At 37.8% G+C, this 20,817-nt stretch overlaps 1 protein-coding gene across 2 annotated transcripts in view; it reads left to right on the top strand.

The window, feature by feature from the left end:
* PDE11A (phosphodiesterase 11A) overlaps window positions 1-20,817 on the top strand; it is a 127,555-nt gene that overhangs the window by 94,535 nt on the left and 12,203 nt on the right. For both annotated transcript variants that reach the window (XM_064660734.1, XM_064660735.1), the window contains exons 14-19: window positions 796-886; window positions 3,895-3,995; window positions 7,377-7,454; window positions 8,835-8,902; window positions 11,868-11,938; window positions 14,071-14,154. In XM_064660734.1, the coding sequence (XP_064516804.1) occupies window positions 796-886; window positions 3,895-3,995; window positions 7,377-7,454; window positions 8,835-8,902; window positions 11,868-11,938; window positions 14,071-14,154 (493 nt within the window). The remainder of the gene's footprint in view (window positions 1-795; window positions 887-3,894; window positions 3,996-7,376; window positions 7,455-8,834; window positions 8,903-11,867; window positions 11,939-14,070; window positions 14,155-20,817) is intronic.

The following is a 20,817-nucleotide window of genomic DNA, read 5'->3' on the forward strand; positions in this document are numbered from 1 at the left end:
ATTTCTTTGGAAAGAAAACCCATCTTGTTGCTTTAGGCTGGATCCCAGAAGTGTGAACAGCAACTATTCTGACAATCCAGTCCCTTTCTCTGCACCTCCCAATGATTCGCAATTTTATAATTGTATTCTATAGATTTTTATCCTTAGAAAAACTTAGAAATTTAGAAAACCCACCTGCTCTGTGCATTTTGAATCTGATTTTGGTTTAGACAATAAACATGATGAGAAAATACATTCTGAAGCAATGCTAAACTTTGCTTTTATAGTCACTGCTCTCACTTGTGTTTTTTTGTTTACCTTAGTATTTTTTTAAATGTGTGATTTTACATACTGACAGGACCTCAGTGCATTTGTAGTTGTTTTTTTGTTGTTGTGTTTTGGGGATTTATTTTAAGAGTTTCTAATTGCCCATTGTAAGCCATTGTGTTTATGTCTATTAAGGATTAAAAAAACAAAATAGTGGAAGAGCCAATCCTAGATCAAGGATTTTACTGTGTGTCTTTACTGCACAATGGTGCGCCTCTGCTGTTGCTGAGGCACTTTGAAAGTTGTGTTACAAAATTTCTTGTAGTTCAAGAAAAATTGTTAGTCAGTTGATGATATTTAGCAAAGTCTGGAACATAAATGCTTTGTATCTGGCTTTAAATTAGTATTTTTGACCTTGTCAACTGTCTTAGGTGTGGTTGCTGAAATGGAGGTGAAGTGTGGCTATGTGCTTTTGTTACTAAATTGTTTCTTAAAACTGCTTTGTAAGCAGATGAGCAGTATTTGTTGACTCCCCATGTTCTGTTTCAGGAGTGGATCAGCCTTAGCTCAGCTCTATGGCACCTCTGCTACCTTGGAGCATCACCATTTCAATCATGCTGTCATGATTCTCCAAAGTGAGGTACAAAAGCATTACTATTAATCTCACTGTAAGCTGTTGGGCAGTTTCAGCAGGAGAAAGGAAATACCACACATGGTACCTTTTTAATGTCCTCTCCTTGAGGAATTATTTATTGGTTACCACAAAGGTCACAACTAGCACAAAATTAAACAACTACAAATGCTGATCATAGAGCCCGGAGATTATATTTGTCTCAATCAGCGAGGGGCAAGGAGAACATATCCTAATAATACTGTCAGCTTTTCTCAGTCTTCTTACATATATCCTGCTCAATGGTTTATAGGTAGCTGAAACAACTCTTACCTTTCCCCACAGGTATCATATTCAGAATATCACAGTCATCCTTTACTGCACCAATTTAATTTCTTTGACAGTCTTTCTGTAATCAGTATTTTTGTGATGGTTTTTCATATTTTTAATAAATTATTTTTAAAAATTAATATCAGTAATATCATGCTGCCCAAAGTACAGTAATTGCTTTGCAGATACATATGAAGACATAGTTATTGCCTGGAATATCTTGTGTGTAACAGTATCTACAGCATGCACTACCCCAGAGATGTAGTGAAAAAAGGAGAAGGATGGACATGCAGTCCTTACGAAACAGTGGATTTGCACAGCTAGGTTGTTACAAAATGCATTCAGTAAATATAAAACCAAAATTTGTTGTTCGTGCAGCACAATTGGAGACCATATGCTGATCTGCAGTAACTTCTGAAGAGCATCTGGGAATGCCCTGTGATCACCGACAAATGGGAGCAGGCGGATGGCTTTACCTCTGTGTACACTGCCAGAGAGATTTGTCATGGGATTGTGGCTTTAGTGTTCAGTTTCTTGACATTATATTTAGAAAGTAAACATAGGAAAGGAGGGCACCAGCATGAGATTTAAACAGCTCGATTTGTTTAGCCTAGGCTAGCTTATCTAAAAGGTGATATTAGGAATTAAATTCCCTTATAATACCAGGGAAAGATGTAAGAAAAAGCAGCATTTGAATGATAAACAGACTAGTTCAGAATAGGAAAAAAGGATAGGTTTTTTTGTTTGGGTTTTTTTTTTTCCTAACCTAGTGACTCTGTTCAGCCTCTGGAACAAGGTTTTCTGGAAAACAGTGAGTTCTCTAGTTCCTGAAATCTTCATCATAATTATATGTCTCAAACTCAAGCCATGGACAACTCTGTGTCAGTCTAGATGCTTTTCTTTATCTTATCCAGCTTAAAAATCAATAAATTTATGAAACAAAAACTTCTTTGGACTCTAGTCCAGCTTCTTTAGAGATGTAAAGTATTACTTGAAATGCAAGTCCTCACCTTTGATCATTCAGACAGCTTCTTTTCCAGTTCTTCATTTCTAGTCCAGAAAATTAATCCTACAGGATTTTTGTCCAATCCATAGTGTTTGCTAATGGAACATAACACCATTTAGTTTGGAACAAATGCAGATGTGGATCCCCCAATATACTTAAAGATACACCATCTTTTGCCAGCTGAGCAGCCAGTCTCTCTCAAACTAGCCAAAATGTTCTAGTCTGGTTTTGCTGACTACAAGGAAACACAGTATGTGGTATTATTTCTTCAGATTTTTAGCATATTGGACAAAGGAGGTATTTATCCCTTACTCTTGACATGTTAACCTCAATATAGTGATCTTGGGCTTAGTAGTGACATGGTTTTCTAGACAATAAAACAGGTCAGAAAGGCACTAGATATTAGAGAATAACAGACAACTTGGTAAATTACCCCTGTTGTAAGAACTCTTTTTCTGGTACATTTTGCTTTACTTTCTTCTAAGTACTTTGATTGTAATTTTTTTTTCATAAATAAGCTTTAAATTCTCAAAACCTCAAGATCTAGCTGAAAAGAAATAATTTTATGCATGGTAAATTATTTTTTCAGTCCAACAGTTAGCTGCTCTAATAAAAAATGCCATCTCTACCTCTGGACCTTATCTCATATATGTCCTCATACCATCATGGTTATAGCAATCCTGTTACTGGAAAATTCTTGGTTTTAAGAGCATTTTAATCTTCCTAGGCAGTAGATGGCAGTGCATACTGAATGTGGGCACTACAGGACTAAATACCACCAAAATAAGACTGTTTAGCAAGAACTTCAACATTTCTCTAGGTGATTAGAAAAAAAAAGAACAAACAACCTGTAGTTCTTTTATTTATGTTAATATAGTTATATGTGACTATTGTCACAAAGATAATTTCTTAAGATTACAGTTAGAATTTTCCATTAATTTTGTTTTCTTTCAGCTTATTTTTTCTGGGATTTCGTAGAGGAATTACAATGTCTCTGTCCCTCTCCTTATTTTCAGAAATTCAGTTATAAAAGGACCTTCCTGCTCTTAAAAAGCAGTGTAAAATAATTTCTTTCCTATCATTCTGGCCATAGAGCACCTTTCAAATTCTTAATCCACAATTCCTTAAAAAGCCACCAGTTGGGCCCACAAAGGGTGTTTAAACTGCATATAAATATGTGGTTCTTTAGCCTGTGTAGGCAATGGCTGTAAGACAAGGCAGTAATGGGCAGAGTGAGCAAATGGGCTGTTTTGAATGAAAAACTGATTTAGTGTCCTTGACTGCTCTTACAGCAGCTTATGTGCCTGCAAGCAGCAGTGCAGATAAATCTATTAGGAGCACAACTCAAAAGCTCCAATGCACAGCTCCCCAAAACATTTAATAAGAGGAAAGATTGAGATGTATCCATAGTTTTCCCCCATAAACTGAGTCTGTGCAGGGTCAGAGCAAAGAGTAAATCTTTACTCAAGAGGCTATAATTTCAGCAGAGTTTAGAAAAACATACCAGGTGCTGGATTACAATCATCAGCTCTTCCACCTCAATGTAATCTCAGCAGTATTAACATTATTATTTTGTTGTAGTTTTGCCATGAATTAGAAAAGGCTTGTGTTACAGAGAAACAGTAGACTAAAGAGTTAGAAAACCTTTTCAAAACCTATATTGATTGCCAGTCTTTTACCTCTTTTATCTCTTTCATTACAGGGTCACAACATCTTTGCTAACTTGTCCTCTAAGGACTACAGTGACCTTATGCAGCTTCTAAAGCAATCAATATTGGCAACAGACCTCACTCTGTATTTTGAGTAAGTATTGGCATTTCTTGTATTTGACAAATGAAAATTCAGAGAACTTATTCTAATGACCTATTAAATACCAATAAGGGTATATAATATGGGAAATTAGTGTTTAGCTACGGTTGAAGAGCTTTAGTTTAATACTTAGTGTATCTTAGGCTAATAGAAATATCTCAAGTGTCCAAGTAAGTTTTGTTTTAACATGTAACATGTCTGTATCCACCAAAAGCAAGTGAAATCCTAGACTTATACTTCAATCCCAGAAATCAGTTACAGCTCAGTCCTTTAATTCTTCTGTCCCTTCTGTGATCATTTCTTCAGGCGTGTAGAAAATCAACATCTGAGAATTCGTTTCCACCATTTTAGTGTTTCTAAACATGTATGTAAAGAAATATTGTATTTAGTTACAGATCCAGTTGCAGAGGTAACAAAAGCATATACTTTGCTTCTTTGAAGACAAATTATACCAATTTGCATCACATGATGAGATTAGGTCTTAAAAAGCTGAAGTGAAGTACAATAGAATCTCTCTCATTCAGTTTTCTTCCTTTCCCCTGTTTTCAAATCAAATCTCGAAGCTGATTTCAAGTTGGTGCTACTTTATGTTTTTCAAATACTGGTAATTATTACCAAGCTCTTCCCAGTGAGAATGTTTGGGAGCATGCATGGTGTCGGAAGGGTTGTGGTGTCACCATCACACTGCATTTCTGACATCCCTCTCTCTGGCACGTGCCTGCACCTGACTTATAGGGAGAAGTGCTGTCAGATGTGCAGTTTCAGGGTACTGCCTCTGCAATCTTGACAATAAATCATCTTTGGGAATTTTCACAGAATCACAGAATATTTTGAGTTGGAAGGGACCCACAAGGATCATCAGTTCCAACTCTTAAGTGAATGGCCCATAAAGGGATCAAACCCACAACCCACAACCCACAACCTTGGCATTATTAGCACCATGCTCCAACCAACTGAGCTAATCTCAGGGTCATTTTTATTTGATGTCCACTGGGATCCTATCCCATACAGTTCTGGGTATCATTCAGTAATGTTTTTCTTAGGGTGGTATACCTGGATCCTGCTCCTCTTATGTGCTGGTGGATGACACCAAACCAGGTTTCCACAAAACTTTAGGCAAAGTCTTTATTCTGAAATTGTTCAAGTATCTCTATGAACATTGTGTCCTTAACTGTTAAAGGTAAAAATACTACTTGGGATGCTGCAGTGTTTGCTTTGTCTATTTTTCTCAGTATTTGGTTCCTGTGCCATGATGCTTGTAGATAATAGAACAAGCAAAAGCTTGGAACCAAAATGAAGTTTATGGAAATTCACTCAAATGATATCTTGAACTGCTGGGTGTAGAGCAACTGGATTTGTCAGATGTAGCAAGACAACCTTCCCTTCCAGACAAAACACAGAGTCAATGTTACTCAAAGACACTGCAAAATTGTTATAGTTCAGTTTATTTCTGAAGTCCTGATGTATTATATTTGCTTATTAATAGCAAACCTCATAATTTTGGATACCAGTCATAAGAAACCTGTAGGAAACACTAAATAGTTTCATTATACATGGCTGCTTTTCTCAGGTTGACTCCTTGCTACACTAGAAATTCTCTGTGGAGTTGGACTACTACTTCTGTATCCCTTTAAATGGATTTCAAAGAAAATTCTTAAAGTTTTCAGCTTAACATACAGCCTTGAGACTCACATTTTCAGTTACTGTTTATGGATCTCTACATTTTAAATTTGAATATTTGAGGTTTCTGGGATGTCATCTTCCTGAGGTCTCAGTTTTAAACATTCTTTCCTAATTTTTATCCAGTAACCTATTAATTTCTCAGAATATCCAATACTTCAAAATGAAATAATTTCCAAATTTTACGTTGTTAGACTGGGCACTGAAATACAAGATGCAAAAATCTACTGCTCGCTCTGTTAATAGAGTTGTTGATGCTCAGCTTAGTGTTGTTCTGCTCAGGGTTAGGCTGATTTGAGGTTTATATGACAACTACTCTTGGCCATTAAAATTTTCATTGTTGAAATATTTATTTCCTTAGGGACCACAATGCATGAGGCTTTATGTGAGAGAATTGAGTTTTGTTTTCTTCATATGTGTGACTTTGCATTGTCCTAGAAAATTTTGTAACATGAAGCTCTTTCACATCTTACTTCGCGAAGCATAAGGGATTAGATATCATCATGCTTATATCTCCCTGTTCTAGCTGCTGTCATGAAATCCATTATAGAAAGACCCTATAGTAGGAGTGACTGGTCAAATAACCACAACAGTCAGGGACAAGAATAACGCAACGTGCTCCACATAACATTCTGTCCACTCATCAGAGGTAGTGTTCCTGGAACTGTGAATCTCCTTTTGTGCAAAACATGTACTGGCTGCCATCAGGCTGTGCTTTCATTAATCACTGTTCAAACTTTCAGTCTAGTTTAAGTAAATGTAGAAAATACAAGACTTTGCAAACTCTCTCCTGTTGAAGAATCTTAACTACAGTTCCATTTGACAAAGAGACAGCCCAGTCTCATATGAGATGGGACATTGGACTGTCACTCAGAACACAGGTATTTACTTTCCAACTTTGATGCTCATATGCTATGTCATTGTGGACAAGGTGCTCTAAGTGTTTGTGCCTCAACTACCTCTGTATCTTGGGCAGGATCTATTACATATTGTAGTCACACTGCATGCAGGAAGAGCTGCTTGGAGACTCAGTGCCATAAAAGATTATAGACTATAATGAGTCAGAATTTTGATTCTTAAGGGCAACAATCAGGCATTAACATGTTCTGTCCATTTCACATTTTGTCCATCTTTGAGGATCCAGGGAAGATATTCCAGAAGACAAAGCATGGGACGAGGCAGGGAGATGTAGTTTCTAGTCAATGAGAACTACCAACTCAAGAGAGCTGCAGCTTGTGTGTGTCTCTGTTCTTTTCCGTGTGCTGGAAAAAGACTGGAGTTGCATGTCCCTGAAAAACCCTTCAGGATATAGAAGTAAAAACCATTTTGCAAGGACAAATAAAGAGAAGCATGTGTATATTTCAGTGGTGCTTCTATTGTCTGTCTGTCCATTGCTGTAGGTGAACATTTCATGCTTCCATGGAAGACTGAACATTTCAGTGCCATTAATTTCCTTATCTGTGGAGACCATAAATACAATATTGCTTTTACTAGGCAACTCTGACATTGATAACAGACATTTATAGAACATGTTCGGAAATTAGTATGTTTCGCTTAAATGGACTGTCAGTGTAATGACTATAACAATAATACATGAGGTGCAGTGATTTTGTCTCATAAAGAGAACTGTGTTCCTACTGCAGTGCTGCTCTGGAAGTGTCTTGTTTCTTTCTCTGATAATCTGTTTTTTTGCAGGAGAAGGACTGAGTTTTTTGAACTTGTCAGTAGAGGTGGTTATGATTGGAATATAAAAAAACACCGAGAAATATTTCGGTGAGCACTGTTATTTCTTGCTTTCTGGTAATTTCAGCGTGTAGCCGTATTTGTTGAAGGAATTTCATATATTGTGGAGTTAAGGCTTAGAATAACAAGAGAAAGTACCTTGTTTTAAAAATATGATCCATGAAATTAAATATATGGTATGATTTCTAAATATTGGCAAACAGCTGCAATTAATTGGCATGACTTCACCTTTTGCATTCCTATTTCTGCCTTCACACTCTGTCATGTTTTCTTCCCTTTCTCGCAGCCTCACCAATTACTGTTCAGCCCTTCTGCTCTTTTTCCAGAAAGCATCAATATACAGCCTTAGGACACAAGGATCTTTCTTGTCCGTTTCCCCGCTCCCTCCTCCTCTCAGCTGTTTTCTTTCCCTGGCCATGCTTTTCTCTGCTCTTCCAGTCTGTACCTGAGAATTTGCATATACACAGTACTCTTCTAGCCCTCAAGAATGCCCTGAATGGGCATCCTATTGAAAACCTCAGACTTTGTGGATAGTTTAAGTACATCATGCTTTTTAGACAATAAAATGTGTGTATTTGCGTATGCATGCCTAATTATGTCTCATTTTATCTGAAATTTCATTAAAATTCTGCTTTCTTTTGGTCTTTTGACCAAAATATTGGCCATTTTCTATTTTCCATACCATTTCACCCACTCCTAATTTTAGATTCAGACAATATATTTGATGCTTCATTTTCAGTGCCCTTGTTCTTCATTTAAACTTTCTTAGACTTTTATCTGCATCATGTACTGTACATAAACGCTTTCTACAGCTGAATGGTTTCTTTCTCCTAATGCATATAAAACATGGTTGTAGCTAGGTATTAAACTACAGTGGAACCATATACCTCATAGTAAATCTTAAATTTTTATTGTAGATGAGCAGTAGAAACTGCTTAAACAGTGTCTGGAATGCCTCTTGTGATTATAGGCTCTCTTGCTACAGCAGTCACTTACAAATAGGCATATAAATTAATCCAGTTGTAGGTGTTATTATGTAATAATACCCTTACTTATATCATGTGAAGCACATGCTTTCTAATATATTATAGGTATTAATGTAAGTAGTGTTAGAAGTATCGCAAAATTAGCAGTTACTCCCTTGCAATATCATTTCTTTTCTAGTGTGCAATGCACAATACCAAAATTCATCATCTTATGACCTGCAACACATTAGACTTCCGAGGCACAATTGTGATGTAAAAGCCATGCTGATGGCTGAGATTTCAAACATCATTCTTTTCTGGAGGAAAAGAAGGTGCCAGGGCTGACATTTTATATACGTATTATTTATTTATGCATCCAGAGCACAGTTGTTTAGAAATCCAACAAAGGTTGATTCAGCTTGTATTGTTCATTTCTGTTTTTCAGATCAATGCTAATGACAGCCTGTGACCTTGGAGCTGTGACCAAACCGTGGGAGATTTCAAGACAGGCAAGTCATGATTAATAGCAGGGCTGAGAGGAGGCGGGACTGGCAGGACAATATTCCCAGGGCCCTGGCTTACAAGGGACCAAAACTGGAATCAATTTACAGTGGTATTAATGCTATAAAAAAAATAGCAGGGGGTTTCTGCAAAAAATGGTTTATTGCATAATCTTTACCTGTACACATGCTGGTGTGTACATCTGGCTTTACAGCGTCTCCTCTTGTTAACCTTTTAAATCCATATCCAAAAATGGATGGATTAAACAAAAAAGTTGTTACCCACACGTAGCTGTGCTTACTTGTTTTATTCCAAAGTTTTCCTTAACAGTGACAGAATCTTCCCTAAATCAAAAATACCAACAGATGAGCTGCAAACTGCAATTAACATAAAACTTCAGTACATATGATAAGAGAAATGTGTTCATTTTCTTAACAATGTTGAAAAAACTGCTAGCATAGAGCTTTTTTTTTAGCATCCTCTACTTAGAAACAAACAAATAAAAATTCAGGGTTCTGCTATTGAGTAGGCTCTTTAGCAATATACAAAAACAGAGGTCCAGCATTGGCAAGCAAGTACAATATAAGAAAGCAACATGTCCCAAAAGTCTCATCCTTTGCTCCAATATTTTCCCCTCTTCTAGGCATCCTCCCTTACCCAGCAGCCACCCTTAATATTTCCAGTATCCATGCTAATCATTCTCTGTCCTTTACTGAGGTCCAGAACAAGCTAGTAGAAGGCAGACTGTGTCAGGTCCTGGAGGGATATACAGCATCAAGAAGCAGATAGAAAATATACCAGTTCAGCTGGGTGTGGGTACACAGCTGGACGGGGTTTGGTGTAATAGCAAAGTAATAGTTATAAAGATGGGCTGAAAAAGAGTAAGCTAGACCAGGTAACTACTGATGCAGGAGCAGCCAGACTTCTTGGAGAAGGATAAGGAAGTAACAGAAGCTGAAAGGGATCTACAAAAGTTACATACACATCAACTAAGTAAAAAAAAACCATTTATGGTGGGAGGGTTTAGCTCAACTTGCAGTTTTTTTCAGGTGAGTCTTTTTTGCTTTTATAAGCAGATCGTGACAACAGTTCTTCTAAGGCTGTTGCTCTACTTGGCCAGAATAATGGCCACCTCACATGGAAATCAGGAAAGCTGCTTATATCCTGCAGTGGGAAAATAAGTCACAGGATTTTTCAGTGCCACCTGGCCACAGCTGCAGTGCGTGCAATCCCTCCTCATTTTTCCTCCTTAACCCTTCTGCATTTTCTTTGACAGCCAAAATATCAAGTAGGGGCTGCTTTCCGTGTTGTCAATCTTTGTGCTACGGTGCTGAATTAGTGCTGAAGTCTCTGGAAAACTGGGGGGTTTTATGCTTACCACTTTTGAGGTCTGTGGATGAAAATTCCCCTGCAGCCTAGTGTACAGGTTTACTTTGTATTGAAAAATCCAGTCTGGGATTGATTGAAACATTACCTGGTTGAGCAGAGGCGCTAATAAGTCCACAGAGGCAAGACAGGAAATAGTTGGACCTCAACTGTGCCAAAAGGGGAAAAAAACATGAAAAGCAAGGGAGAAAGAGATTAAAATACGTGAATCAAAGGGAATAAAAGCCACATGTAGGAAGGAAAATTCAGGAAGAAAAGATCAAAACAGATAAAAGAAGAGGGAAAGGGACATAAGGAGAACAGGATCAGAATAGCACTGAGACACAGGCATGATACTATGTTTTGATTATTTTTATACAATACACTTGGCAAACCCTTAATTGCTGATAAGTCGTTAAATTATTCCTCTATCTGGAATATTGATCCAGAGTTTTATTAATGCAGTGGGATTACATACATTATAAAGTTCCAAACTATGTTAGCCTGGCTCAAGATTTAAGAGTACTTTATAACATCACTTCACCTACTTCCAATTTATTTTGGTACTCTTATTTCAACTATAACAATCTTAGGATTTGGGAATGTTACCTACCATGCAGTTGCTAGAGCAAGAAATTTTGAGATTTTTGAAGTGCAGGTTCTCTGCTTAGTTTACCTTCTCATGCTTTGGCTTTATGAAATATTATTTCCTGACTTGAAAACAGTACGCAGGCATGACGGGAGCTTTAGGATCTGAATGCCATCTTCAGTAGATTAGTTTCCAGGTTTTTTGCATCTCAAATATTGCACATGCTTACCTTCAAAGCCCCACATGTGACAAGTGTACAGTACTATATCAGAATTACTCACTGTTTGACTTCCTAAAATTCCTCTTGTTTCCATAACCAAATTTGTTTTTAAATCTCGTCTTCCCCTAAGAAGCACAAATCTCTGCTGTGAATAGAACATCTTCATTCACAAAAGTCAAAAAGACACATTCCAACTTCCAACCTGCCAGTTCTTGATTTTAAATCAATATTATCATCACAGTCTGAGTTTATATTTAGATATCCAGATCCTATAGTGATAACAGTCACAGGGGAAAAAGCCTAGTGGGGAAAAAAACCCTTTATGAATTCACATTAGTTTAAGATAACAGAGGGTATTGGTTAATTAAGTTTCTTTGATAAGTGAAGTTGTGTGTAGAGGGCAATGGCCTGTAAATACCCAGAGAGTTCTTGCATGTTTTAAAAAGCATCTTTACAGACATAATTGTGGATGCCAACAAGAAGCTATAATTTTCCATTCTGTTCTCAGTACTTCAGTAAGTCGCACATAACAGCGTTGAGTGCTACCTGGACATTGCAGTGTAATTCCCCCAGTCAATTCCCTATCAAAAGGGGTAAATAGCTGTGCCTATCAGTGAATATGGCTGTTTATACCCCCTGTATGCCCAGTCCTGAAAACTATATGAACATGTGCCTGACATCAGTCATGTAACGGGGCTTTACAGTTAAGCATGGGCTGAAGTCATAGTCTAAGCAGAAACTCATTATCCTAAAATTTATTTAACAAGAACTCTAATCTTTATCATGATTTATGTTTTAGGCAGCTGAGCTGGTAACCAGTGAGTTCTTTGAACAAGGAGACAGAGAAAGATCTGAACTAAAACTCACCCCTTCAGTAAGTTTTTATCACTTGTGAAATAGTTACTAACTGGAATAGAGTAAAAAAATATTATTGGCCTCATTCAGAAAAATGAACTGTATTTGTACACAAAGAAAAGTCTTGGAGTGAATAGAACCTCTGTCCAAGAAGGGTAAGCATTTATAACCATATATAAAATCTCTCCTGTCAACGCAGTCACTTGTGCGTTGAGCCCTTTTACCCATTTTCTGTACCTGTTCCCAAAATTATCTTGTCACTGGCTTTTCTAAGCAGTAGGTATTGGTTTTAATACACAGAATTCAAATCAAAAATCACCAGTTACCTATGGAAACCAAAATTGTCAGATTTACTTTATATTGCAGCTGTTTATCTGTGTTATTTGATGTATCAAATGCTGAAATGCATTTCTGTGGGTATACAGCTAAATGTTACATTGTGAATAAAAGAGTAAATCAGTATTGAGTGGATTATAGGCAGATAGGTATAAAGTGTCAAACGAGAATTAGGAATGTTTCATAAAGTTTTTCATTGAATGATTAGAAGAGAAAACCTTATCCAAGTCAAATAACTCAAAATGTTCTGAAGCCATTACCTGGAGGCAACAGGTAACAGAAAGTATTCTAAAGAATTTAACCTACGAGCCATTTACAAATATGCTTCCAAAATTTTATGCTTCCAAATATGAAAAGGCCAGTCCAGTGTCTCAAACTCATTCTCACTACATTAATGTTCACACATAACCCTGTGGTGATGTAATGAAATCAATAAAGCTTAAAAGTTGGTAGTAAATAATGCTCAGCTACAATAAATGGGTTTTCGCTTTGTATACTGTCAGAGTTTGGGGCACAAATGGATTTCTTCCCTATAATAGTTCTGTGCATACATCTTCTCAGAAAAATTGGGAACTGTAGTCCAGGAGAACAGTAATCACACAGTCATGATGTTCACAATTCTGAGACTAAATCTTGGCCTGAATAACTGAAAGCATTCAGTATGGATGTAAGTGCCTTTTCTGCCCTTTATATAAAATTTGCAAAGTGTGTTTCTCATACTAAGGAAACATAATAGGAAGTAGTTTTATTTTAACACACGTGTTAATGTTACTGTCTTCAAGTAGCAATGAATGCCAGTGCAAATGGCCCAGGTCCAGTAACAGTAAGAATTATTTTAAGGTATGTTATTACATGTGCATTTTGGGCATACCTTGGTAGAATCACAGAGAAGGGTAAAAGCCAGAGCTTTCTTCTGGATTCATGTCTTCTGAAAATCTGCGTCCAACAGCCTAGACAGGTGGGAAAGAAATGTATTGCTTTAAATAGCTTTAGTATTTTCTCCATAATAGGGAGACTTCTCACTCTTCCTTTGGGCTCTACGGTCTGTACCAAGGAATACAGTCATTTGTGGGCCACATGTAGGATGCTCTGAAGCCTTACTGCTTGAAGAAAGATTATCCTCTTTTTTGGCCCTTCACCACTTAAAAAAAAATTCAGTAAACTGATGTTTTAAGTGTTTTAGGTTGGGAGATAAGGCCATCAGTTAGCATGTAAAGTTTTACTACATTAATGAGGAATTTTTAAACAAGATCAACTGCTGACCTATTCCGTGACATATCACTGAGGGAGTGCAGTGAGCTGTGAATTAGGCTGATTCCAGAGGAACAAATTGATAACTGCTCCCAAAATGAATCTGTTGATTTCCTACCCTTTGGATTCACCAGTCACAGCTGGTTCTGCAGAAAGGCTCTGTAACTGGGAGGGAGAGAGCAAGCCCAGATCCATCACTATTCATTTTGCTGAGCTGGAAAACCCTATGTGAGAGAAGGGAAATTTCTACTCAAAGGTATCTACTTTACATTTGCACAGGAGATTACTTACCAGCTCAGCTCCAACTGTGGAGCATTTATTTTACATCACAGAATTATAAAATATGAACAGATTCAGCCTAAAAATTTCAAAACAGAATTGAAAATAAACAGTTTATTTTTCATGCCATGCAAAGCAGTAGGAAGACTGCTGCAAAGATTGATTATGGTTTACAAAGTGTTCTAGTTGTGAGAATTTGATCATAGCTGAAAAGTGCTGGATGATGTGTCTGTAAAATACTGCAATGTAATAAAGCATGACAGTTTTTTTCCCTTCTCAATTCAGGCCATTTTTGATCGGAACAGGAAACATGAACTACCCAGGTTGCAGCTCGAGTGGATTGATAGCATCTGCATGCCATTGTATGAGGTAATTTTTACTTACTGCTCCTGTAGAGTTCAGAGAATATTGTTCTTGCCTCCATAGGGAAAAAGAATTAGTTTTCAGAGAAGCCTTGAAGGCTATTTGAACCCTTCTCTTTCTTTGACTTTACCAAAAGTCTGAATTCTATGCAGAAATCTTCAGATTCTCCAAAGGTGGTAACGTCTGCAAATAAAATTCCTCTCTGAGTTATAAAAGCTGATAGGGTAACTGTTTATTTTATTATGTTTGAGACAAACTGCTTCTCATCATGGTAAGGTATGGAGTACTGTGGACAGATATGCCAGCAGGACAATCTCAGTAGGTACTGCTGTCAAACCTGTCCCAATCTGTGTGACCCTAAGGCAAGCTCAAGGCTGAGCCTTTGCACTTTCTTCTTGCACATTTTTAAACTGTTAAGAGGCACTCTAGGCCAAGCCTTTAAGATCAGTGACAAATGATTTGTGGTTTAACCTGTGTGCTGTTTAACTCAGAGTTTACTCTTTTAATTATACTTCTGCACAGACTGCCTGGGTGTTTGGCATACAGTGTGCAAACTCTCAAGTACTCCTCTATTAAGACTATAGATGACTACAGAATCATTAGGTTTGGAAAAGACCTCTAAGATCATTGAGTCCAACCATTAAACTAGCACTGCCGGGTCCACCACTAAACCATGTCCCCAGGCACCACATTTACATGGTTTTTTAACACTTCCAGGGATGGTGATTCTATCACTTCCCTGGGCAGCCTATTCGAGTGCTTTACCAGCCTTTCAGTGAAGATTTTTTTCCTACCAGAACAGTGCTTCTGTCTTTTTGGATTAAACCAGCTTCAGGATTTTACTTGTGTAACAAGCAAATGGCTTCACAATGGTTTCACCATTGTAACTTTTTCTCTCTTATCTGTATAGAAAGAAGAGCTTCAAGAGCAGGATGATAAATGCAGAGTAACACTGTAGAAACTTAATCATCAATTACTGTGTCAATCTTCCTCCTACTCACTGAAACCACACAGACCACCTTACACCACCAAAGACTGACAGTTTGGCCACTGGTATCTGAGAAAACATGAGGATGTTCTCACTAGGTGTCTTTGGGGAACTGTAACAAGTTCTTCTCCGTGTTACTACTGCACCCTAGACTGCCTAACACCTCGAAGCAATGAATGGGTCAGTGATGATACACGGGAGCTGGGAAGCAGATACAGCTCCCATGTTAACATTAAAATTATTAACTTGACCCTGAATGTAGCTTCCCTACACAAAAATAAAAATAGAGTGGCAGTTCCTTTTCATTTTGTAGACCAGATATATCACCAGTATCATACAAGGTAAGAAGGATGATGTGCCCTCTGCCCTCCATACCTTGTGGCATCTGAGGCTGCCACTGTGGCAATAATGAAGTGACTACCCAGCAGCAACAGCAACTCCTGTTGTGTGACATGGACAACAGACACTTGTGTAAACAGAAAGGTGGGCTGCTGCTTTGCCAGCAGATCCTGTCCATTCCTTAGGTTTGCCTTTGTCCTGATGAAATAAACTACAGCTACGGCTTTCAAACAACTAAGGCAAAACAAGGACAGAAGAAGAATATAAACCTGGATTTTTTAGATTACCAAGATCATTTTGAACAATATATGGAAGAGAAAATGACACTGGCCTTGGACAAAAACTCTTTAAAAGTAATGTTCCTTTTAATATAATAGTTCACATTACACTAGAATGCATATTATAACAGAATTCATTATGTGTAATAACATCTGTAATCCAAAAATGTACAGTAAAGCAGGAAGAGCTGATAATCAGCCCATCCTCTGCATGAGAAGACTACATCTGAGCAGTAAAGCTCTGGTTAGTTAGCTCCATCTTAGCAGGATATCTCTGGGGAATATATTCACATCTGATTTCCCTGCTTTCTACTGTCTTTGCATCACGCTGTGCAGCCATTAGCCTGCTGCTCAACAACTTAAAAAAGAGACATCAACAAACCTGGAAGTCATAGCAGCACCAGCCTTAGGGGTAAACAGAAAACTGGATGCCATAGTGTCACACTGCAGGAGATTCTCTCTTCAGTATGGAGCCAAGTTTTAATTTTCATATCCAGCTTAATCAAACTTCAGTACAGATATCACATCAGCACAGTATTCAGGCATTGTCAGTCCTCTGTTTAGGACTGGCTGAACACAACTGTGATTGGCTGAACACAACTATGAACACAAGTCCTAGATTCCTTTTTTTTTTTTTTTTCTAACATGCTTTAAAATTCTTGACATTGTAATACATTGTAGGATCTGCATGTGTGGAGAGAACAGGTTACATCATTGCAAATGCAATATAAAGAGGTGGAGTGGGAGCTGACAAATCAGTAAAATCTTAGTGGTACCTATATAGCTCACTACCACAGTACTTCTAAAAAACATGTGTTTGAAAAAAAATCCCAAACATTTGACACTCATTTTCATGCCAAAATTACAACATTAAGCCATTGAGAACAAAATCAAGGCTGTTGCATGTATTTTTTCCCCTGCTAGTAAGTAGAAGTCCTGAATCTGTGTGGGCAGATCCCAGAAGGAAATGCTGTGGGGAATGCGTCTGTCCCTACCAACACAGTTGCTACAGCAGGACCTAATGCTGTGGTCTTTGTTATTTGACACCCACACAGCAGAGATGATCCCAGCAACCACTGAATGCTGGCAACTCCCATTAGTCCCATGTGAGATCAGCAGAAAATTGTCTTTGCTGAAATTGTCTTTGCTCTAAGTAGTTCTCAAGAGTAGGCTATTCTTGGCAGCTATGGACGTCTGAAGAATGCAATACTGAAGGAACTTCACAGCCCAAACTTCCAGGAGTGGTCTGATACCACCCCAGTGCCTTTGACAGTACTAGAACAAACCATATCTTCTCTGCAGTCCAAGCTTATGAGCTAGGCTACGTACCAGAGTGCCCATGAGGAATGTTTCATACTTAAAACAGTATATAAACTTTGCAGCACATTTTAGAGAGTTATGGCTTTCCTATGGCTTTATCTTTTTTCTTCTGAATGTTCCAAAACATTCTTTGGGAAGATTTGGTTCTTCCTACTCCTTGTGTATCTGCTCTGCTTTCTGCATTTCCTTAAGGTGGCTTAAGACAACCAGCTTGGAGGTGTAGTAGTTCTCCCAGGCAAAGGATAATGATGTCTCCTTTGTTGGGGAACTTGTATCACATCCCTCTGCTTACCTGGCTGTTCCCTGAGTTTGGCCCCTTTTTGTGAGAAGGTTTACAAGTGATTAGTAAATCAACAAGAACTATGCAACTTCCATTAGCAGTCCTGTTTGACTGCCCCTTGGAATGCCCATCCCATCCAGAAGAAAAAACATCAGTGATACACAAAACTGTTCTACATTGTAAGCTAATGTGAAGCCTGAAGGTGAATATAGATATATAATGATGGCTGGGGATATATATATTAAAAAAAATTAATATCTGGAATTATGCACAGAGAGATTTCCCATATCCAAGTGCCTAAATCCAAAATCTTTTTGTGCTTGCTCTGTAAGCCTGACTCTGCTCCTGGCACAAGGTAAGCCAGCTCTGCTCCCTTTCTTTCTCACCTGTCTGCTGCTCAATGTAGGAATCAAGCCACCTCCAATTTCAAAATACCTTAGTAATCAAATCCATTTCCTTCACACTGTGGATCAAAGGTCTGTAAAGATAAAAGCATCCCAATTTTTTTTCATTGCATTTTATTACACTTGGGACATTATAATTTTATTGAATTTACTTTTTTGTTACTGTGGTGATCACTGATCAGAGTATTTTTATGTGACAGTGGGAGGTTTTGCCTTGAGTAGCAGAACAGTCATCCATTTACATTGAAGCTCAGATTTTAGAGGCTTTGGTTATGCTTTACTGCATCACATTTGCTCTTCATTCAAAAATGACAGTAAGAAAAGCATTTATCAGTACAGATGAGAAACAAGGCTTATTAGAATAATAATTTATAAAGAAAATGCTTTTTTTGAACTGTAGAGCATTTCAAATCCACTAATGTAGCTTTAGTATGAAGTTATCACCCTCTTGTTTTGTAAGAATAACCTATAAAGGGGAAGCATGTGTAACTAAAGCAGAAATCTAAGGCATCCCACTGAAAGTAAAGCACTATGGCTACACTGGCAGCTGTGTTCACCACACAAAGAAAGTATTCTATACCTATTTGAACATAGATGTTTGTGTAACAGGAAACAGAATTTTGATCATTAAGACAAATTACCTCTCTGACCCTCCAGTAAGGAGATGCTAAGACTTTCAATACTAACAGATTTCTCTCCTGGACTCCATCGTTTGTGTCTACCTAAGATGGGATCAGTCACAGATTTTTCCCAACTCAGATTAGATTTCTCTGTGGGGAGCAGACAGTGGGAGAGTGAAGATCTTATTCTTTTTAATCATTATATTTCTCACAAACAACATCAAAGCTTCAGCGATTCACATCAAACAAAAGATGCTAACAGCAGCCCAGCTCTGTTCACGGCATTGTTAGGCAGAGACAGTAACCCCATGAATAGCAGGGCCAAAGGCCATGCACTCTGCTTCTGGGCAGATAAATACATAGTCAGGTAGTCAGTGACAATGACAGCAGCTATTTAAATTTAAGGGAGATGTCTTTGTGGCAGATAAAGAAGCTCATGGCTTTTACAACTTATGCGTGCCTGAGATTGCCCTGCTCACCTCTACCTTGGTGCTCCTTGAACTGCTCCATTTTAGTGCTGTTTTTAGAGCTATTCAAGATTTTCTTGGGTATGGAGAGCTTTAAACATATAATAGTATCTACAGAATTGGATTTGCATTGCTCCATCCAGGATTATAGGGGGAACTTGGGAAGAGTAGAAACATTTATGTTTAGCCTAGCAAATACTTTAAATGTTTTGAATGGAATGTGGGGGGACAGATCCTTCTCTATCACATTGTTTGACATACTTAGAAAGAAATGTTATCTCTCTGTCTGCAACTCCAAGAGCTCTGATATGCCTGTCTTCCTACGGAAGATAATGTCTGGCCTTGTAATTAAATCTATCTGTAGAGTATGATGATGTAGCTGCAAAAGCATCCATTCTGCTTGTAAACTTAGATTGAATGCATAAGGTATCATAAATGGTAGAGCCACAGAAATATTCAACAGTCATGGCTACCTTTGTGCTTTAACTTCTCTGTTTCAAGAGTTGACTTTGATACTTGAATTGGAAGTTCATATACACACAGTGATTTTTTTTTCAAAGGTGCATATTCTACTAAAAATTGTAAGGCAGGAGATTAACATTTTAATATTCCTTCGCAGAGAATATGAAAAAAGTGTGCTTTAACAATCATGCTGTTATATCCTGATGCAGCCCTTCCTCAATTCTCACTTCTCTCCCTTTCCCCCGTCCTTCAGTTACAATTTTGCATGAGGAAATATTGTATAAGAAATTCAGGGTTTGGATCACTCCTCTAAGTTCTGCTTGTCCAGAATGGATTGTATGGCATGGCTTTGTCTTTACCCAGGCAAGAGTCACTGGATTCAATTAAAACAATTACATTTTCCTTCAGATGTTTCTGTCCTGTCTGTACAGTCAGAACTGAAAAATTTTTTAAATTATTTAGTCATGAAGACACTATGAACATTTTGGAAGTGTCTTTTCCACCTTTCTCCTATACCTAGGAATGTTGATACAAAAGTCAGGGCATTGGTGTTCTAAATTAGCAACTAGTCAGGGGGCAGAGAGTTCACTAGCTGTTCACCATAAGCAATATTAGACATTCCATGAAATGTGTTCCCAAGTTGTTAAGAAGTGTTTTAACAAAAAAAAAACAAACAAAACCCAAAGAACCAAACCAACCAACCAAACAAACAAAACCCCCCCAAAACAAAAATCAAGACTTAGCAATTTGGAAAGATGTGTTCACGGGAAGCAATTTGATCAATTCTGTGTGATTCTCATTGAAACCAGCTTTTCCTTTGTAGCATGTTGAGGGAAGAGAAGGATAACTTTTAATAGATCCTAAAGAATACCATAAAGATGCACACTTTTGGCAGGGCTTATTTCTGACATTTGATTTGGACACAAAGAGATAATGTGTTTACACTTCCTGAAACTGCCTGGCTGACAAGGCGGATAGGCTTGGGATGCAGTATGTGATACGCCATGGACTGAGGCTGTACAGATGTTGGCAGATCAAATTAGTCTCACTTTCTGTTGAAATCCAGGGGGTAATATTATCCAAGGAAGAGCAGGTGCAACATATTCTGCTGTGTTTGTAAGAAATTTGCTTCAGAGGAAACTTAATCAGGCCAAATGCCAGTGCTGGGGGGAAGCTGGTAGCTAAGGATTATGTTAGGAATAAGTGTTTGGCCCAGAGAAAGAAGATTTTGGCACTGTAGAAGGATCTCTCTCTAGCCTTGAAATGGGAACTTAACTAGGTTCAGCCCTTTTGTTGCCTTGTTGCTGGTCTACTAATGATGAATCTAAACAAGGCCACCCTGAAGGAATTCCCTTGAGCTTTCAGAAAACTCAGATACTAGTACTTATTCCAGTAATGGAATAAGCATTAGCAAACTGTTTTTCTTACCTCTTGCCCTTAATCTGAGAGTCTTTTTTTTCTGCTACTTTTTTACTAATAGAAAAGGTTAAAAAGAGCTATACAAGAAAGAA

Source organism: Pseudopipra pipra, chromosome 7 (genome assembly GCF_036250125.1).
Source record: "Pseudopipra pipra isolate bDixPip1 chromosome 7, bDixPip1.hap1, whole genome shotgun sequence".
Classification (NCBI taxonomy): domain Eukaryota; kingdom Metazoa; phylum Chordata; class Aves; order Passeriformes; family Pipridae; genus Pseudopipra; species Pseudopipra pipra.